At 33.3% G+C, this 23,104-nt stretch overlaps 1 protein-coding gene across 7 annotated transcripts in view; it reads right to left on the bottom strand.

Annotated features, from left to right (window-relative positions):
• The window catches only part of TFEC (transcription factor EC), a 127,907-nt gene that overhangs the window by 74,572 nt on the left and 30,231 nt on the right, over nucleotides 1–23,104 (bottom strand). For 2 of the 7 annotated variants that reach the window (XM_077756037.1, XM_077756038.1), the window contains exon 2: nucleotides 20,206–20,290. The exons of 4 other annotated variants lie outside the window; for them this stretch is intronic. In XM_077756037.1, the coding sequence (XP_077612163.1) occupies nucleotides 20,206–20,290 (85 nt within the window). Of the gene's footprint in view, nucleotides 1–18,846; nucleotides 18,915–20,205; nucleotides 20,291–23,104 lie in introns of those variants that run through there. One more of the 7 variants, XM_077756044.1, reaches the window with a different exon arrangement.

Raw genomic sequence — 23,104 nt, 5'->3', positions numbered from 1 at the left:
ACAAAAGTCTTCACAACCAAATCTGAGTCTGGGCTTCAGCTTCCTTTCCTTCTGCTTAGAATGTCTTGCTGTAAAACTCTCTTTTTTTCAAAATCTAGATCATATCTGAACTTTCCTTGACTCTTTCCTTAAAAGATAAGAACCAGAAAGAAAGAAAGAAAAAAGAAAGAAAGAAAGAAAGAAAGAAAGAAAGAAGTAAATGTATTTGTATGTGTGAACAGATGGAATTACACATATTTCTAGTGTAATTGTGAATATCAATATATTTTAATACCAAATAAATTTATAAATTCAATATAATATCTATCAAAATTCTAGTTACTTTCTATTGGGTATTTCTTCTATTATTTACTAAGAATAAAAAATGAAAAACATAGGCAAAATATTTTTAAAATTTAAAAAAGTGAAGAAGTACTTGAAAAAAAAGATAATGAACAAATTATAAAACTACACTAACCAAAACAGTTTATTGCTGGTATATAATAGACAGAAAATTCAACTCTTCTACATTTTTAGAAATTTAGTATATATTGAAGGTTGTACTTCACATTAGTATGAAATAGAGGCATTCCTCAATAACTACTTTAAGGGTAAGTGACTAACACTGTGTTGAAAGAAAAAGAGGGAAAGAGAAGTAGAAAGAGACCCATACATCTACACCACCAAAAATTCCATTTTAAAATCTTAAAGATTTAAATATAAAAATTTCAAAACATCATTTAGAAAAACATGAGTGATCATTTTATAACCCACAGAGTAATATGTTAAAAAAGAACAATACTGCATATTTGATCACATAAATATTAAAACTTAAGAAAAGAAGCACTTTTTTGTTATTTGACAAAACAAAAACTGGTAAAATGTTTTTTTCCTATAGCTTCAAAACATGTAGTATATAATTAATTGTCACACTGTATTACAAATTTTGATTATTTTTTTTCTTACCTGAAAATGTGCTTATTGTTGGATTGGATCATAACATTCTCTTATTAGTAGTAATATTCTGTCTTAGTTTAATGACACTGAAAGTTATGTAAAATACATATCTCTGACTTATCCTAGGCAGGGAGTAAAAGATCTAAGATGGTTATACTCCTCCAAATCTATCAATCACTGTTTTCAGGCTGCCTCCAAGGAAAATTAATTCCCAGACACATCCTGCCTAAGTTACACATAAGCAAAGTGGATTCTGCCATAGTGAGGGCACCCCTGTGACAAAATCTCCAATTCAGGTTGTTGGAAGACAAGCTGTCATTCACTGAAATGGGAAGCAGTGTGTGGAAGTATAGACAACATCAACACATCTGCTCCAAGGTTTTGGAATTCGTCCTGTCACACAGAATACAGTCTATATTAAGTACGAAGCCTTAATAATCTTTACATTAATCTTCCCATCAAAATTAATACCATATTTAATTATTCATTTGTTTGTAAGTTTTGATTGAATGCCTTCAATTGATCAGGTACTAAGAAAAAAAGAAAACATACTTATGGTTCTTACCCTCAAGATTACAATCTAGTAGAATTTGGAAGATAAATTATCCATGGTTTAATTTAGTTAAACACAGGGTGTCTAGGTGGCTCAGGACGTTGAGCATCCAACTCTTGATTCCTGCTCAGGTCGTGATCCCAAGGTCATGGGATCAAACACTGCTGAGTATAGAGCCCTTAGGATTTTCTCTATCGCTCTCTGCCACCTCCCCTTCTTGTGCTCACGCTCTCTCTCTCTTTCAAATAAAACAGCTAAAGACAGAAAAACTAATGTAATCGGGTGTATTTAAAATAACAAACAAAAATTATGTAAGGAATAAAAGGATTTTTTTACATCTGATTTTCATAAGGAATAGGATATTGAAAAAAGAAATACCATGAAAGTAGAGATTGATTTTTAAAGTCAAATACATTTGGGGGCACCAAAGGAATCAATAATAGGTAATATCTAAGTTAAATAATGTTTGCATTAAAGATATTAAGAGATCAGGGGTGCCTGGGTGGCTCAGTTGGGTAAGCATCTAGTTCTTGATTTCAGCTCAGGTTATGATCTCCCATTTGTAGGATCTAGCCCTTCTAGTTCTAGGCTGACAGTGAGGAGCTTGTTTTGGATTCTCTCTCTCTCTCTCTCTCTCTCTCTCTGCCCCTCCCCCACTCACACTCTGTGTCTCTCCCAAAATAAATAAACATTAAAATATATTGACAGATCATATAGGAAAAAACTATTGCTTGCCAAATGGCAGCTAACACACTTTTGGAAAGGGACTCAGAAAATAATTCTACAACTAGGTAAAAAAGCAGAGTAGAAGATAGTATATTAGCCCCTCAAAAAAAGAAAAACAAGACTTTGTTGTTGCTTAAATTGTTTTCATAGGAGTCTCAAAGACAAATGGTAACAAAAATTTAAATGGAAAATGATTTTATACCTATACACCTGGGATGTTGAGGATGTTTATTCCCACAAATATGACTTTTTTCTTACCAAAAAGAAACCTAGTTAAAGACAATCATTCCTCTATGGAAATTTTCCGATTTGATAAACACTGAAGAAACCCAGCTTCTCTCTTCAAAAGGAATCAAATAAATCAGAGGAAAAGATATATTTCTCCTAAGAAGTAGAACTGAAATTTATGTGTTACTCATGAAGAGAAATCATGTTTTTAGAGAGATTAATCTTTTAATTAAGTCACATGGCAAATAATTGGCATTGATTATTTAAAATTCTGATTTTATCTTCAGTTTGGGGAAGTGCAAAAGTCAGAAAGTGAATATTCCATGTTTTTATGTCAGAACTCCAGACTTTGCCTGAGTAACACTTTAACAAACACTGAATGTCAAATCTGATCTCAAATTCTGATATTATTTAAGAACTACAGACTCTTTAACACTTAGGAGTAAATCCCACTAAAATACGAATATTGAAACTTATCTATATTTCTACTCTTTCATTATCACACTAGCAAGTATAATATTTCTAAACTTTTAAAATATAAAATTAGGGGCGCCTGGGTGGCTCAGTCGGTTAAGCCTCTGACTTCGGCTCAGGTCATGATCTCATGGTTTGTGGGTTTGAGCCCCGCATCGGGCTCTGTGCTGACCGCTAGCTCAGAGCCTGGAGCCTGTTTCAGATTCTGTATCTCCCTCTCTCTCTGACCCTCTGCTGTTCATGCTGTCTATCTCTCACTTAGAAATAAATAAAACATTAAAAAATATATAAAATTAAACTTAAGTTTTATTCTATCAAAGTTATTAGCTCTTAATAAGAAGCAACCAGGCACAAGGGCTGTAGAACACCTGTAAAATGTGCATATCATTGTACAATCGCAGTATTAGTTCTTTCTTTCTTCTAAAATACTTTTCATCTACCTCAGTTACTTTCAGAAACATCAACTCATTAATCTACCCGTAGCAGCCAAAGTGCATGGACTTATCATTGTTTATTGAGAAACGGGTAAACTCTGTCAAGAGAATCAAATGACTTTTTCAAGTTTTTCTGTCCCCAACAATTCAGTTTTGAAGAATAAGAAGTCTCTAGAAACCTTTAAGGCATTAATATAATTTAATTCTTCTTTGATGCCACAGGCTTTAAGATTTCCCTAGAGTTTATGTTTGATCTTGATCTTGGCATACGCTGGAGTATTTAACAAGAACCAGCCTTTCTAAAAATTATGAAGTTGGCAACACTTGTCTCTAATGTGAACTTTCTATGTCCTTTCCCCCTCTGCCAGATAGGTGCCATGATTCCTTATCATCTGCCCACTTTGCTGCTGTCTAAAACTAGTTTTAGAAGACTATCTAATTAATTCATTACATACTTTATTCACTAAGGTATAAATGACTGATAACACTTAAAATATTCTCCTTCCCCAAAGCATTTGCATTTGGAATGTAATGAATTTTAAGGTAAAGTAGGAAGATACATTCAAATTTGTGAAGGAAATATTATATGTAAAATTCCAAAAATAAAAAAAAAATTTCCATGGAGGTTGTCATCTAATCTGAGCACTGTTATACTCAGACTAGACAATGTATTAGCCACAAAATAAATACACCTATGTTTAAAGGAAGAAAATCTGGGGAGGTTAATAAAATCAGAGATTTGGAAGAAGATTTTGTGGAAATATTTTTCTGTGTTTCCATTTTGAGGTATTTAAAAAATTCCTTTAGAGGTTTAAAAAATGCCCATGCATACAAAGGAATCATCAATGCACATTTCTTGTTTTAATTTATAAAACTAGTTTTAACTATATAAAACTATACTCTGACAAAGTAAAATAAGAAGAAATGGAAGGGGGAAGATCTATATATGAACACAAAGAGTAGAATAAAGCAAAGTACAAATGTTCTGTTAGAGTTTTAACTCATACTCGTGACAATAAATGTCAATGATATCTAATCCATTTTGGTCAATAGATGCTTCATGCTGTGGGAATAAAAAAAGAAAAATGAGGCTCATAGAATTTCAGTAAGGATGTCAACAAATTCCAAGAAAATGATTGCTTTGGCAGCAATAGTGTTTTTTTAATGGATAGTATATTAGGAAGTAGACAACATTATTTGTTCTCATTTCCTAATTAAAAAATGAATAGGTTTGTACATATGTATATATTTGTTCACATGCGTACAGAAGAAAGAACCCAAAATAAATATTGAATCAGCATTTGCAATATCCTTTCCCTCAAATTTTTACAAGGACATATAAATCAGAAATTATAAATAGATTGATATTTTAATATTACTTTTTTACAATTGCATTTCAAGCACTCCATTTTTATTTATTTTCTCACCCCAGATAAAGAATATATTCTACTGTAGAAATTGCAGTGTTGTGACAGCTTTGAATACCTGGGTCAATGGCACTGAACTCAGCAAGTACAAACATGGAGTCACATTCACAACATCCATCCACTAATATCTTAGCCAATGAAAACCATCCTACACTTTCCAAACCAACCTCCCAACCCCACTGTTCTCATTTGGAACTCATGCAATTTGGATTAACCCAGATTCGGCATATTCCATGCATGGCCTTTGTATTTGTGAGAATATTATTATGCCAAATTGTTAAAGAATTAACATCGGGTTATTAAATTTTATTTTGACAGAGCTCAAATGACAAGAGAGATTAGATATATTGCTATGGCTTAGGATATTGAGAATGGAATATGTTCTTATTATGTAGAGGCTTCCCTAAAGGGAATGTTAATACATAATTTCCCAAGATACTTAGTATACGTAGCTTGAGCATCTCTCTCCTGTTGTGAGATTTAAAACAGAAGAATCCGTTAAATCTGCTAACTGAAATATTTCCCAAGATGCATATAACTGGGTGTGTCTAGACTAGCATGTAAACACACTATTGCACTGGGTGTAACCTTTGTGAGCTGCTTTATCTTTCCATATAACATTTGTATGTGTTACATTTCCCGTATGATAATGCTTCTTTTCACTTTTTGATACACTAATGAGGAAAAAGGAGGAAGATATACAAAGGAAAAGGAAAGATGAAAATGTAAACAACTAGTGAAAATGCTAGTGAAAGTGGACAAACTATCATAAAACCTAAGCAAACTTCTGAAATATCAGTTCTAGATTCAAGTAATCTTGGGCATATGTACTGAGTACCAGGAGTTGTGCTAGGTGCTGTTGCTTGCATATATAATTGAATATTGTAGTTTTATAAAAAAGAGATAACACACTTCAGAAATTAAAAAGTTAGAGGATTGTAAAATTCAACCCTTTGAGAACTCCTTATGTTAAGTAAGGGACAAAAAGAGCTGTAAGTGTCAGTAACCGTGTTGGTATATCTGAAAATTTATGACAAGTATTTGTATGCTCAGAAGTGATTCTCTTCTCCTATGTGTAGATCTTGCTAATCGGGTAGAAAACTGTACTGCATTGTCTGGCTTCAACGCAAAGCAGGCAAAGCTGAGCTTTTAAAAAGCCAGGAATTTCACAGGTTTTGTGTTCTCTGTTAGGCTCCCCTGTTTTGGATAACAGCTCTGAAACAGAGCACACACACACACACACACACACACAATATGGCTGTTGGTGACTCCAACTCCCACAAGATAGAGCTTCATGATCAGATCAGATGTTTCAAAAAACAAGGGGCAAGAGATGTATCTCACACAATATGCAGACCTACAGCTGGCAATCTGATATAAAGCTATAAAATCAGGTATTAGAGAGACACAATAGGGTGCCAAGAAGGAACAATAGTGAAAGTGGTGCCTGTAACCTTAATTTTAAAGAAAAGGAAAAACAGGCAAAGTATCAGGCACAATAGTTAGGTTTTAGATGTCTATATTATTAATTCACAGAGTATAGGTAGCAAAGTGAAAATGGCATTTTAGCACAATGAGATAAATGCAATCCCACAGGTACCACTGAGAGTTGGTAGAATGTCATTCTTTTCTAGAATAGAGCCATAGAAGAACAGGCTTGGTTACAAAAAATATATATATAATACAGCATAAGCATTAGAAAGATTGAATTACATATGAAGAAAGAACAACTAAATGGTTTACATGGGCTCAGGGAAACTTCACAGTGTAGATAACTTTGACAAGATGTTGATAAAAAGAAGTGATATAAGATAGACACCACCTGGTTTCACAAGTAAATTTGGAGTTGTTTTACTTATATTATTTAATTCTGAATATTAGTTGTTATTTATTTTATTTTTTCTGCTTTATTGATGAATAATGGGATAATATAATTGTATACATTTAAATTGTACAATGTAATAATTTGATGTACTTATGTAGTGTGAAATAATTACCATGATCAAAATAGTTAACACATTCATCAGCTTACATAGTCAACTGCGTATTTTATAGTGAAAACACTGAAGATACACTATTTCGTTAAATTTCAAAAACACAATACCATATGATGGTATTGTATTTCAATTAGACTCAAGTCTAATTGAACGCAGAATTTCATAGTTAAATGAACAAAGTTAAGCTCACTATTAATTTGCTAACAGTGCATCTCTACAGGAACATGAAACCTAACTAGGGACATAATAAGCAATCCGCAATGTGTTTTGTTAAAGGTAATTGCCACAAACTGATTTGGAAGCTAGAACTAAACATTTATAAGAAACCCATCCATTACTGAATCCAACAGAATACAGGACACATTTGGAAGTCAGGCAGGGACGTTGGAGGAAATAAATAAGAATAAATCAATATCTAGGTCAATATGACTCTTCTCTCTCTAAATTTTATTAATAAATCTCATTAATTCAATGGAGAAAAGGCTGAATAAACTTCAAAATTATAAACTTAAATAGCTTATTTGGGCTTCTTTTAAAGATAATGGTTACATTTTTCAGAAATCTAAAATAAACTTCCTTTACATTGAATAAGGGGCATAGCGTGTGAGAGAACTGATCACAAATATATGTACATTTGTTGCTAAAACTTGAATCTCTTTACTCGTTAACTCAAACTGCCTTGACTTCTCATGTTTATGCAAAACAGATTTTTTGGAGGAAAAAAGAAAGGTACTGTAACATCAGAGGAAATCATCAAAGAACTAGTGGCAACATCTTAAGGCTTTTATCAAAGTAGTAAGGGAATGCATTAAAGCAACAATATCTGAAGCTTACATGTGATGGGACTACTAAATTTAATAGTGTATCTTATGAACATATGTGTATATAATGATTTTTCTGTAAGAATACCTCATTCTGAAGCACTTCTTTTTGGAGTGATAGAACATTATTCTCTCAAGATAATTCAGAAAAAAAATCTACCAATATTTTATTAATAATAGATGCCTCACGCTCTACAAACAGAGGACCAAAGTTTTTGAAAAACTATATGCACTGTAAGCGAAGGTTATACAAAGGGGAATAAGCTTATGAATGGAAAAGTCATTAAAAAAATCCCTCATCGAATTCTTATGAGAAAATGGTAGGCTAAAACATGAATTGTTAAAACTGAGTAACAGTACATGAGGATTTAAGTAAAAATAGGCAGCTCTTATCTAGGAATTCTGGTCAAGCAAACCATGATCAAATTTGAGAAACCTATCTACACTTATAAAAATGTATAAAAATAAAACATTTCTTATTTTCACAAAGTACTAAAAACAACATAGTTTTACCTGAAAATAATAGGTAGTAGAAAAAGGAAAGGGCACCCATATGAAAATGCATGTCTAAGTATTTGAGAGTGTGACCATTTGAGATGCTACTACACAGAAATGTCATAGGAAGTCACCAGTGGGTTTACTCATACACTGACAAATCAAAGGTCAATTTTTCATGCATATTTGGTCTCCGTGCGGGTCATACAAATAAACCAACTACTGAGTTGTTTGATTACTGAAGGAGAATGTATGGGTGGGAATGCTAATGCTATGAAACACCTCTTCTGGCTTCTATATGGGGTCTTCCTGTGAATATGAACTATAAAGCTGCTACTACCCAAGGTCTGGGACTCTCAGCTGTCACATAATGCATAATTATTTGCTCAAAAATAAAAAGGTAACCCACAGTCTCTGAAATTAGATCATTTTAATTTATGGCAGAATTAGCACCTAATCTTCTAATGAGAACAATGTAAAGTTTTTTTCAGAAGTTGTGAACTTGAGCCTCTAAATATGAAACATAGAAGTGTGTTGCTCCGAAGAAGACAGGAGTGAGATTTTTAAAATATTGTCAAGTTTTTTCTATGCATATTTTCCATCATTGTCAGAGCTGGTCTTATGGGATACCCCACAGGCCAGTAATATGTTACCCCTTCCTAGCTGATATTTTAAGGAATTTGTACAAAATCTATTTAATGAGAATAAGCATTTGCTTTTAATTAGCATGGGTAGTATGCTCCTTATACTCAAGAGATTTATCACATGTTCGGAACATAAAATTCAGTTGTTTTGAATGTTCTTTCCTTTTGCAGTGGTATAGATGCTAAGAATAGATGTAACTCACCTACGCTTATTTTGTTACAAAATCTTATCAGAATGTAAGTTCATTTTCTTCTTCCTACTCTACCAACAAAATGCTCTTCAATTTCTTTAGTTCTGGGGTTTCCCTCAGTTTTTTGAGCAACAAACATTTGGAAAGCATATTTAAGGGTACGTAATAAAGCGCATCATTGGCTTCTAGTAAACAGCCAGATGCTGAGTGTCATTCTCTCTTTCAGCATTGTGACTGCCTACACCTGCTGACTTCAGGCCTCTGACAGCTGCCTGGTCTCAGGCTTGCAGGCATAATCTGGAGTTCCACTTGGAACCTGCCTACATAAGATGCAAAATACCCAACTGGGACACCCCAGCATCTGTGAAGGGTTTCTCTTTTTCAAATTTATTTCCACTGAGCAGCAGTGTCTACCTCAGTGGAAGAGAAACCAAATTAGATTTTACCAGTTATGTAAGGAACTGCATAGAAGAAACCTGAGCAAATTAGCACTCCTTAGCCAATGCATTGCAGTGCTGCCTAAAACCTGGCACCATATGACGCCATAACTTTGGCTGGATCTTTAATCTAACATAGGTATCAAAAAGAAAAGGAATAGTTGAGCTTCTAGTAATTTATGTGAAAATATCTCTTCCTTGCTTCTTAAGTTCAAAGAGAATGGAAATCTTTTTCAGCTTAGTCACCATTGAATACTACCAACAAAACTTAGTGCACAGCATACGTTTAGTGCTTAATAGCTCACTAAAGAATAAATTAAATTGACAAACATATTGATGATATTCCCTGCACTTTAAGTGCAGCTACAATCATCCTATCTCATTCCAGAAAGATGTAAATACCCCCTCCAAAAAAAAAAAAGGCAAAGGATATGGGGCAAAATCATACTGTGATTTACATTTTGAAGTTGTGAAAAACTATTCCCACATGAATAGACCATAACACTTGCAAGGGAGATGAACTATTATAGATGAATAATGATATAATCCTTTGAATTTATGCCTTGAACCTTCTTACGGTGAAGACCAGTTCATTATAATAAAAACAAAAGTGAACACTTACAAATTGCTTATAATATCTCAGTAATCATACTAAAAACTACACAAACATGGAAATTGGAACAATCCTATGTGGAGGTACTAATAATTCCCATATGACAGATGAGAAAATTGAGGCATAGAGTTCAAGTAAGTAACTAAGTCACACGGGAGGCAAAATTCAAGTTCAGGAAGTCTGGCTCAAGTTGAATTCTTAACATCCTAAAACATTACCCCTAGTGATAAGATTCTTTAGGTACTTCTCAAACTAAACTCATATAAGTAGTCCAAAAGGAATTGTTCTTCTACAGAACTGGAGAAAATAGTATTATTTTGTATCAATACACATCTAATAACATTTACATCCATGGTATTTTATATTCAGGTGCATGTGTATGTATATTTATCTACAATAGTATAGTCTGGATAAGAAGGAACAGTAAAAGGAACAGTACTAATAAAAGTAAAAATAGTTGCACACTTTTATTGAATATTTAGTAGACACTGTGATCAGCACTTTTCATGCATTGTTGGTTTAATTCTCCCCCAAATTTTTGGTAGTTGCTACTATTTATCATCTACTCAATCCATATTATAAAACTAGGACTAGTAAAAGTAACTTGTTGGTATGTCAGGTGCTCTTCAGAGCCTCATGCAAAGTATTTGTGCTCTGAAAGGAAGCGGGGAGCCAAATGCTTTGTCCTAAGGAACTGTCTTGAGGATGGGGTTGCCATTTCCCGAGATGGGTTAATCTGCTAGAGCAGTGTGCTTGGGAAGTGTTAATATTAAGGTGCCTATTAGACAATAAATGCAAACATACCGGAGGAGAGCAGGTGCAGTGCATAAATGGGAGGATTGGTCATGGTAGGGGCACCAAGGGTCCATACAGAGTGGAGGGAGAGGAGCCAGGGAGTGTGGACAGCCTCAGAGAGCTCGGAGACATGGGGGGGAGAGCTTGGGGAAGTTCCCTTCTGATGGTTCACATTTCTTCAGTGAAACAGAACATAAGAGTGGCGAGGGGTATTCAAGGTAGGTGAGAAAAGAGAGAGTTGAAGCAGAGATGGAATGAATCTTGGACATGTGAATTTGAAATTCACACTTATTAACTTAAAGTGAAACCAGATAGCCTGCTTGGGGTTTTGTCCCCCTCTGCTTTCTATGGGTGTGTCTAGAATACAGTTGGATTTAAATAGGATTGACATGTTGGTAGACAAGAAAAGTGAAGGAATAAATAGGCAAAGAAGTTGAGAGTGTGAACAAAGGCATTTTGACACTGCCAGTGGAGATAATGTTAATAATGGTGACAATAATAACAAAAACTAACCCTATGGTGTTTTACCATGTACTAAGAAGGAACTGTTCTGAGAATATTATATAAATTATTTTTTTCTTCACAATAACCTTATGGGGCATGTATAACTGTTATCATTTCCCTGTTATAGATAAATAATAACCTGAAACAGGGCAGAAAAATTAAGTAAATCATTGAAGGTTACAGCTAGTAAATGGTGAAGGCAAGGTTTAAGTCTTTTATTCCAAGTAGTCTGGCTCTATATAACAGTAATTCTATACTGCCATGAAAAACTGTGGTATCTATTGAATAAGGAAGGAATTACGATCATGAAGGATCAATACTTAGATGATGATTGGTGGATGGGGCTGCCTGATCTAGCAAACAAAAATACAGGATGCTCAGATACATTTTAATTTCAGATAAAACTGATTTTTAGTGTATGTGCCAAAGGTGTGTATGTGTGGATCATACATATACCAGAAAAAAAAATGCATTGTTCATCTGACACTCAAATATAGCCAGGCATCATATATTTTATCTGGCAAGCCTACTAATGGAGCCAGCATCTGAATTTAGATTTGTCCTACTCACAGATTAAGTTCCTAAACTTGATATAATATATCTTTATCATTAGTACAAATTTAAGCAAATAAAGTAATAAATAAGTTTTACCAAGTCAAAATTATATTCCTAGCTTGCTAACTTAGACTAAATTTCATTCTATGATCTTACAATATTATATTCATATGAATATATAAATGTATATGGCATTTTATGAAAGAAAAGTATTTATATTTTAAAAGCACAAACTGTGATCTAAAATTTTTTATCACTAGTTATATGTGTAATTAGATATCAATGGGCAGGCTCCCTGATCATCTGTGTTGTTAATTCAGTTTAGTGAATAAGTCCAATTATGATGACAGGAAAATAGGTATGCATTATCACAAATCATCTTTCATCTCTGACATAAATGGGAAAAGATTTCTCTCAGTAATTCCATAGTTACATTTAAAACAAATTTAGCATTGTGTTTGAAGTTGTGCTTTTAAAAGCAATAGGCCCCACCATTTGGAATCAATGCTACAGTAATGTCTGTCATTTAAATATGCCTTTTTTTTTCTTTTTCCAATGCTATTTCATGCTATTTCATCTTTAATTTAAACCCGTATTGAATTATGTAGACAAAATCAAAAAAGATAGAAACATGTATGTGTAAAAAAGAATAGAAATCTAAATAATGTCAAATGAATTAAACATACAAATATTTTGTAATATTTGTTATATAGTGACTTTATAGTCTTCAGACTTCTTTAGCTTTTTCATATTATGAGGTTTCCCCGCAAAACATATAAGTAACAAAGGAAATATACATGGGGTATATATTGCAAAAACATTTGTAATATTTTATAAAATAAAATGTAAAACTCTTAAAGAGATCTTATATTTACACAAAATGTTGATTTTTCAAAGTAATATTATATAAGTAATATCCCAGTGATTTCACAATTCTGTGAAGAATATAATACAGCTGTAGTAATGTGTTTTACAAATAAGAATATCAATAATAAACAGAAAGCCTAAAATATGACTAATCAATTGGAAAATTCATTCAAGGATCAGATATTTCTATTATTGTTTCTGTGATCTTTTTACTACAATAACCTACATTCCTAGGTGCTCCTATTCAGAACATATTGTACCATATTGTTTCTGTTTTCATTGATATTCTAATTAACAGCTATTAAAGAATACTTTAGAATTATTCCTAGTCTATTGTTAAACCTCAATAAAACAGTAGTAGAAATATTGTTAAGGAAGCATAAACTGAATGATTCTACAGCTGACAGAGACTAAGTAACAGGGACTCGACTTATCCTCCTAACAGAAACAACCAAAAAATGACCAAAAAAAATTGATGAAACAACTTTCAAGAGACTGGGCATGCGTAAGAGAATGATCACTGAGAGACAGGAGACATTCAAGAAAAAAGTTCAATCATTTCCCTAATTTACTGTTATGCGAGTTCTCAGGTTGTGTTGCAGAGAAAGTCAACCCAGGCACACGCTGGCAGACTCAATGAGTGGAGGAAGCCGAAATGAGGATAAGGGAAGACTGAGGTGGCTAGGGTTCTCAAGACAACATCTGGGAAGAAAAGAGATGTCTAGAGAAAGAATTCCAGATATCTGCAGGTAACCCTTTCAAAGTATTCAGCTAAGTACTGATCTGTGCATTTATGGGAGGAAAATAACCCAACCCAAACCAAATCAAACCAAACAAAACAAAAACCAAACCCACCTGAAGTGATTAAAGACAGCAGTCATTCTGGAAAGCATGATTCACAAGCTTTGGATAGAGAACCCAGAAAGATCCTGCCTCAATTATGAGGATACTTAACCCTCAATCTAGCACTGCTCTGGTTCCATTCAAAAGAAAACTTTGAAACATTAACCCAAAATTTTTGAATTCTTTCCAAGTCACTAATTGTGTCCCAGAAAAAGTTCAAAAATATTTATGAGAATACAAAAATATTCAGCATCCAATAAGGTAAAACTGACAATGCCTGGCATCTGTTAAAAAATTATCAAAGATGCAAAGATCAGGAAAACACAACCCGTAATGAGGAGAAAAATCAATCAAGAAAAAGCAATCAATCTCCAAGAATTAGACAAAAGTCTCACTAAAACATTATGATAACCGTAAGTTTCAAAAATCATGTAAAGGTATAGAAGACATAAATAAGACTCAAAATAAACCTCCAGAAATGAAAACAACAGTCTATGAGATGCAAAGTGTGCTAGATTAAAATTACAGCAGATTAGACACTGCTGAAAAAAAAAAAAGGTTAGAAAATTTAAAGTCATAATGAAACAAACAATCCAGAAAGATACAGAGTAAAACAAGAATAACAACAACGATAAAAATGAACTCAATGTCAGTTAGCTGTGTGTCAACTTCAAATAGCCTGAAATATGTGCAATTGTAGTCCCCAGGGCTAAGAGAAAGAGAATAGAAAAAGATGCTGAGAAAAGATAATGACCAAAAACTTTTCAAATATGATAAAAACTGTTAGCAATGGATCCAAGAACCTCAATTAACACCAGCCCTTAAACATCATGGCATATCATTACTAAATTGTTCAAAGCCAGTGCTAATGACAAAATCTTAAAAAGTAGACAGAAAAGAAAAACATGTTATGTACAGAGGAACAAAGATAAAGATGACAGCAGATTTCTGTCACTGAAGTCAATGAAATAGCATCATTAAGGTACTAAAAGATAAAAATGATAAACCTAGGTTTCTAAACTCAACAAAAATATCTTTTGAAAATGAAGGTGAAATACTGTTCCAGGCCTACAAAATCTGAAAGAATTCATCACCAGAAAATCCATACTTTAAGAAATGTTAAAGGAAAAAAGGGGCTACAAAGAGTATTTTATGGGCAAATATATAAGATTTTTTCTATTTAAGTTTTTCTAAAATATAATTGACTAAAGAAAAACTATAACAAATGCAAAGTGAGGTATTTAATATATGTAAAAGTAAAATTAATGAAAATGAACCAAGAATGGGGAGAGAATAAATGGGAATCTACTATTGTAAGGTTCTATTAGTACACATAAATTGGTATATCAACTGAAGGTAACCTCTGACAAGTCAAAGATAAAAACTATAAACTATAAAGTAACAATTAAAATAACTAAACAGGGGCGCCTGGGTGGCTTAGTCGGTTAAGCGTCCGACTTTCGCTTAGGTCATGATCTCGCGGTTCGTGGGTTCGAGCCCCACGTTGGGCTCTGTGCTGACTGCCAGCTCAGAGCCTGGAGCCTATTTCAGATTCTGTGTCTCCCTCTCTCTCTCTGACCCTCCCCTTCTCACGCTGTCTCTCTCTCTCTCCTAGAAATAAATAAAAATATTAAAAAAAAATAAAATAACTAAACAGAATTATAATGAATAAGTCAACAAAAAAGATAAAATTAAGTCATAAACAGTATTTGTATAATTTGGTTATTCTAAAAATAAAGGCAGGAGAAGAGGAAAAGGGGAACAAAAAATGGATGGAAAAAATATTAAGATGATAGATTTAACTGACACAAATTAATAATTACTTATCTACAGTAAATGTAAATGGGCTTATTACCTAGATTCAAAGGCAAAGATTATAAGATTGCATTATTTACAAAAGTAAGACCCGGGGCACCTGGGTAGCTTGGTGGTTAAGCGTCCAACTTCGGCTTGGTTTGAGAGTTTACGCCCCATGTCGAGCTCTGTGCTGACAGCTCAGAGCCTGGACCCAACTTCGGATTCTATGTGTGTGTGTGTCCCTCTCTGCCACTCGCCTGCTTATACTCTGTCTCTCTCTTTCTCTCTCAAAAATAAAAAAAATCAAAGTTTTTTTAATTAAAAAAAAAAGTAAGACCTAATTGTATGCTCCTTACAAGAAATAATGAGAGAACAGAAAAAGATATGTTATACTGACACTAGTCAAAAGAAAATTAATACCAATTGAAGTAGGTTTCTGAGCAAACACTATTAGCAACAATAAAAAAAGTCCATTTCACAATAATGAAAGTTTTGAGGACATAATGATTTTAAGCAGTTTTTTTTTAATGTTTATTTTTTGAGAGAGAGAGAGAGAGACAGAGTGTGAGCATGGGAGGGGCAGAGAGAGAAGATGACACAGAATCTGAAGCAGGTTCCAGGCTTCTGAGCTCTCAGCACAGAGTTCAACACAGGGCTTGAACTCACAGACCAGAAGATCATAATCTGGGCTGAAGTCTGATGCTTAACCAACTGAGCCACCTGGGCGTCCTGAGGACATAATGATTTTAAACAGTATTGCAACTAATGATAAATTCAAAATATATGAAGCAAAAACTGATAGAACTACAATAAGAAATGGAAAATATTGAAATCTTAGGGATTTTAATAGCCCTTTCTCAATAATTGTAGAAGACAGAAAATCATGAAGAATATAGAAGTCTTAAATAACATTATCAACCAACTTGATCTAATTGATGTCTGTAGAACATTCCACTCAACCACAACAAATTCACATTGTTTTCAGGTATAGATGAAACATTTACCAAGATAGAACATATTGGCAACAAAACAATTGTATTGGCAACAAAACAAATATCCATATGTCAAAAAAATAATGTCATAGCAAGAATGTTCTCTGTAATTAAAACAGAATCAAAACAGAAAGATCTCTGGAAAATCACCAAACATTTGGAACAAAATAATATACTTATAAATAACCTCCTATCATCAAAAAAGAAACCAAAAGAGAAAGTGGACATTTTGAACTGAATGAAAATAAAAATAAAATAGCTAAATATATGAGATGCTAGTAAAGTAGTGCTTAGGAAGAAATTCTTACCAGCACATTCCTATATTTAAAAAGGAGAAACATGTCATATCAGAGACCTCTGAGTCTATTTTCGGAAACTAGAAAAAGAAGACAGATTAAACCAAACGAAGTAAAAAATGAAATATTAAAGATGAGAGTGAAAATTAATGAAATAGAAATAAATCAATGAAACCAAAAACTGGTTGGTTGGGAAAATTAGTAAAATTGCCAAAATCCTAATGAGGCAGAGTAGAAAAAAGAGAAAAAATAAAAACCATCTATAAGAAATGAAAGAGGTGGCATCACTACAGATACTAAATACAGTAAAAGGATGATTATACTTTATGGCAAAAAACTAAAAAGTTTAATTGGAGGGGTGCCTGTGTGCCTCAGTCAGCTAAGCATTCAACTCTTGATTTCAGTTCAGGCCATGATCTCATGGTTCACGAGACTGAGACCTACATTGGTCTCTGTGCTGACAGTACAGACCCTGCTTAGGATTCTCTCTCTACCTCTCTCTGCCCCTCCACCATTTGTGTGCTCTCGTTCCCCCTCTCTCAAAATAAATAACTAAACATCTTTTAAAAAATTAATTGGGTAACATTTTTAAAAGACAGAAACAAGATTTTAAGAAGAAATAAATAACCTGAATAGTTTATATCTATTAAAGAAAAAGAAAATGAAGATAAAAATTTTCCCAAAAGGAAATTCCAAGCTCAGATGATGACTTAACTGATAAAAATAAAATATTAGTTCTACACAAACTCTTCCAGAATATTGAAAAGGAGGGACTCCTTCCCTATTCATTCTATGAAGTCAGTATTAGTCTGAACCAAAACCAGATTTCACAAAACAAGGAAACTACAAATCAATACCTTCTATGAACATAAATGCAAGAAATTTAAAGAAAAATTTTGCACATGAATCCAGCAATATATCAAATGGAAAAACAAATCATGACTTATTGGAGTTCATCCTAAGAATACATTATTTAGAGACTTGACTAGCACCAAACAAATACACCAAAATAATGAATGGAGATGCTTCTGGAACAGAGAAAATGGAGGAAAGGGGCAGGGGGTAGAATACTGATTTTTATAACAGCCTTGTTGAGCTATCTGAGTATGTATAACTTTGATAAAAATGGATGACAACAAAAGGATTTATATTAAAGATAGACTTTTAATTTTAGTACATTAACTTACTACGGCATGAATTTTAAATTGTTTATAAATTGATTCTTAAAGCAAAAATTATTTTACCATTTGAACTTGTGGCAGTCATCACCTATCATATGATGGTGGCTAAAATACAGGTGTCTATACATATCTGCACACTTACATATGGATTTGAGTGGATGATGTTCCCCTAGGAACGTAGGATGGCCCTGTGCAGGAGAACTGAGACATAACATCACATTAAAGTTACACAGTGTCATCATAATGTGAGAAAAGGTCTTCCCAGTCAGTTAAAAAAAAAAAGAATGCAACCTGATTGAGGTTATTATCTTACATAAAGAAAGAACACATCAGACAGAAGCAGCCTTGTTCAGCAAAGTAAACAAAGTAAAATTAGACTCTTCCTGGTAAATGTCAGCAATGTTCATTCAAGGCCTTCCCAAGGAAGAAGGGGCCTTGCTTACATAACTAAGCCTGATGGCCGCAGTGGCTCTTCTGTCTCCAATGAAGAAATTAATTCACCCATCTCTCAGCACCTGCTGCCATTAAATGCTTAAATTATTTCACCAATTCTCCTTTATTCTGATTCCAGACCCATCACAATGCTATAAACATCACATATAATAATCAGAGGATACAAATATGTAGCAACCTTGATAGTTGCATTTCTCATTGGAAATTATTATAATGTACATGTTTATTTTCATCTAGGTTAAAGTGGGTTCCTCCCTAAGATCTTAGTCAATATTTAATATGCTATAAAATATTGATTTTTAGTTTATAATTCTAAATTAGCTAAAATTAAATAGAGGATTACGTTTTTAGAACTGTGGGAGAACATGTATCTGAGGTAAATCTGAAAAGCAACATATATTCTAATTTTAAAATAGCAAATTACATGTGGGAATAAAAATTTTCTTTCTCTGAGTTGTATCGAGCCTGAAAAGTTGGAAATGCTTGAGAGATTTTGAACTTAATTGGTGAAGTGTTAAATCAGTTCAGATAAAGCAATTTAGCCCAATTGTAATAATTTATGTGATGTTTTAAAAAAATACACTTACAGGGGTGCCTGGGTGGCTCAGTCGGTTAAGAATCCAACTCTTGATTTCAGCTCAGGTCACAATCTTGCTGTTCATGTCTTTGAGCCCTACATCAGGCTCCACCGTGTCAATGCGTAGCCTGCTTGGGATTCTCTCTCTGTCTCTCTGTCTCTCTCTCTCTCTCAAAATAAATAAATAAACTTAAAAAAAAATACAGACTTACAAGTAAAAAAAAAACATCGAAGGGAGCCTGGGCGGCTCCGTCGGTTAAGCGTCCCACTTCAGCTCAGCTTATGATCTCGCGGTTTGTGAGTTGGAGCCCCGCATAAGGCTCTGTGAAGACAGGGCAGAGCCTGGAGCCTGCTTCCGATTCTGTCTCTCCCTCTCTCTGCCCCTCCCCCGCTCACACTCTGTCTCTGTCTCTGCCTCTCTCTCTCTCTCAAAAATAAATAAACATTAAAAAATTTTTATTAAAAAAAACTGGACCTGAATATATAACATGGATTATGTCTACTATATAAATTGCATCTTTAGTAAGTTCAATAGCACCCTACTAATCTTTAGAAGATAATGCAATTTACAATTTACTAAATTATTCCCTAAGCAATTTATACAGTAGGAGTATACGACCTATTAAAGTCAAAAAACAGTTTATGTAAAGACGATAATTCATCTTGTCCAAGAGGTGATTTCAAGTTAAATATTGTGAATTCAATCATTTTCTCATCTAAGAATTATTCGTATTTAAAAAATACAGTGAAAACTTTTTTTTTTAATGTTTTTATTTATTTCTAGGAGAGAGAGAGAGACAGCGTGAGCAGGGGAGGGTCAGAGAGAGAGGGAGTCACAGACTGAAACAGGCTCCAGGCTCTGAGCTGGCTGTCAGCACAGAGCCCGACGCGGGGCTCGAACCCACGAACCACGAGATCATGACCTAAGCGAAAGTCGGACGCTTAACCGACCAAGCCACCCAGGCGCCCCCAGTGAAAACGTTTTTAAAATGATATCATGAGTTTTGAAATTTGTGTAAAATGTAAAGGATATCTTAAATTAACCTTTAAATTCTGATTTTTCTGCTAAAATTTCTTAGATTCTAATTATTGTGTATGGAATTTTATAAAGGAGAGAGTTACAAGGATCCTTGAAATGACTCCTGTAGCCCAGGATAAAGCCATAAAAAGTGAGGCAGGACCTGGGAAAAACTCTTTTTATTTCATAGTTTATATACTAAAGATTCCCTGATTTTTCAGACTTTGATTTACTCATTTCAGACGCTTAGGGGAGACCTACTTTTCATGGATGGTTTCATGTATAAGACAGAGATGAATCAATAATTTTCAGTGCAAATTTGAGATGATTTCAGCAAAAACAAAATGGTACCTCCTGGAAGATGTGGATCATTCTTGGCTGAATCACGGTATAGACGGTGAAACAAGAAATGAGGACAAGAGCAATGTGAAGAAACCTGTAGACAACCAACCAAGAGTTTCAGATATCCAAAACTGCAACCCCTCAGTCTGACTGAATTTTACTTTGTTTTGCTTATACCAGGTGCACAGGGCAATTAATTGCACATTGTCCTACCTTAATTGCTTTGAATGTTGACACCTGCTTCTATCCCCTTTGCTCGTGTATTTATTGTTAATTTAGCAAATATGTATTAATGTCTATGTGCTAATTATAGCTATTGCTCCCAAAATCACTTTAAAATAATCCCTCTTTAGTCAAAGTAGACTAAAGTCTTTCTTCCACTTACTCTACATTCTTTCTCTATCTAATAATGTTTGGCCATTAACCTTCAGCTTCAATGCTGTCAGGCTGATCTTCAGTAAATCAAATTCCTGAGGGAGGAGAGAAAAGGAGGAGCTCTTGACTCATTTCTAACATAAAGTACAGTAGGTCACCAAAAATCTGGTGCTTCACTAGAAATCTTGACTTAGAATTTTCTCATCATTTTCTCCTCAGAAGTTCCACTCTATCTGTCCAATGTATCTAAGATATTTAAAAATGAACAAATCCACATAAATGTTCATCATTTGAGGATTTTTTTCTCGTTTGTTTTGAAAGGGAATACTTAGTTTCTCAAATGAATGTTTAACTGGTAGAATTTCAGAGAGTCTTGCAAAATAAAATGAGAATTTCAAGCAAGATGGAAGTAATTTCTTTTTTGTATTTTTGAAGGGGTTGAGGAGACTTGGAGGTCTGTTCCCCTTACACTGTATGACAGAATAATTACTTCTTTTTCTATAAGGCTAGGCCTGATCTCCCTAAACCTGGGCAAATAACTATTTCAACTTTGCTAAGCCCAGAAATAGTTTAAGTATTATATTATGTGTAACCTGAAAACAAACATTCAGAGAATCTTACTTTAAAAACCTAAAAAGATAGTAGAGTAAATTGTGGGTGGATAGAGTTAGATTTGTGGATAGGAAAGTAAATAGGAAAGCAAAAAGCTAAAAAACATATCTATATCTGAGTTCCTGACACTAAAAAGTTCTAATAGTCCAAACAATATGTACAATACATTTTAGTTACAGTTCTTTGAGTAATTTGGCTTGAGATTCTTGAAATAATTAACAAAGTGGGATAAAAGTTGACTTGTATATAAACAATTTAACTAGGATATAAAATTTAATAATTTTTAATACTACTCGAAAAGAATGTTTTACCTTCAGAAGTCTTAATAATAAAGAATAAATCTAAAAGTAGAAGATAAAAAATATATCCCAAAGTCATAAAGCAACTGCAGAAAATCTATTAGATATATCTAGTTCTTCAATTTATGTGAAGGCTATATTACAAAGGCTATTTACAAATGTCTCAGTTTAACTATGACATTTATATTTTTCAAGGATGTTTCCAAAAATAGAATATACTGAACTTGAACACACCGAAATAATAAAAATGAAAGCAAATGCTGAACACAAACAATAGAAATAGGAACACAACTTTTAAAAATAGGAAAAATACCCCGTTTCAGGTAAATACACAAGTTCTGCTTTGGGTGAACCCTACTTCTCTCTCTCTCTCTCTCTCTCTCTCTCTCTCTGTCTGCCTCTCCTGGGATTCTCTCTCTCCCTCTCTCTCTCTTTTTCAATCTGTCCCTTGCTCACTTGCGGCTCCTTCCCTTTTTCTCTCTTTTAAAAAAAAAAGGAAAAACAGATAAATATAATTTGTTAAGATATGTTAAAGCTGGGGTTTGTATACATTACATTTCTCCATACTTAAGCTCACATACATAGAAAGAGTAATAATTTTTCAAATCAATGAAATAGAAACGATAGTACTCTAGAGAAGCTCAACAAAGTTGAAGTTAGATCTTTGAAGAAACAAGCCTATCAAAACAGACAAATCTCTGCCAAAATTCGTCAAAAATACAGAGAAGACATAAGCAATGTAATAAAAGAGATAAAGAAGAGACTAAAAAGATAAGAGAATAAAATCAATATCTACATGGCAATGATTTTGAAAGCAAAATTTACAAATTCCTAAGAAATACGTTTCATCAGAATTGACTCAGCTAGAAATGAAGATCTTGAATAATCTTAAATACTTATTTGATACATATTCCCTCTTCATGTGAATGATAAAAAATGTTGAAGAGTTCAAATACTCTATTCTCTGAAACACTGCCAGAGCCTCACCTTCAGGTTAAGAGAACACTATTAATTAGCAATGTAACAGATGTCTGTCATGATTATTAGCAATAATCTTAGATTGACATGATTTATTCTTGTAAGTTTTTAGTAAGAACTGCTTCCTTTTCCAGAGGTCATAATTAATGATTAATCCTATACCACTAATGTGTTAATCAGTAGTTAAAAATCTCTTTTTCTCCTTCTCACTAACCCTGCCTTAGCTTATAGGTTCATGATTTCTTTTATCAAAAATTATAAATAATGTTTTTTTGATAACCAGAATTAATTTATCTACTAACCAACTTTAAAACGCTTTTAGAAATTTATCTCAAATTAATGGTCTAAGTTTAATCTATCAAGATATATGACCATTTTTAGCCTCCAGTGATGATATGTACTCTGATTCTCAGATCTGCTTCTTTTTAAAAAAATAAATATATAAATATATATAAACATATTAAAACAATATAAATATGCATATTTTTATGTTTCTATAAAAATATGCATATACAAAGCAATATAAATATGTGTCTGTGAGGTTATAGACATTTTCAAAATCTCCAAAGAAATCCAACCTTGTTAATTCTTAGCAAAATCTATAAAATTCAAGAGGCTTTTTTATAGCAAAATGTCAAGTATAG

Source organism: Crocuta crocuta, unplaced genomic scaffold, assembly GCF_008692635.1.
Source record: "Crocuta crocuta isolate KB4526 unplaced genomic scaffold, BGI_CrCroc_1.0 scaffold452, whole genome shotgun sequence".
Taxonomy (NCBI): domain Eukaryota; kingdom Metazoa; phylum Chordata; class Mammalia; order Carnivora; family Hyaenidae; genus Crocuta; species Crocuta crocuta.
The sequence above is the reverse complement of the archived record's forward strand: the minus strand, read 5'-3'. Positions and strand labels throughout refer to the sequence as shown.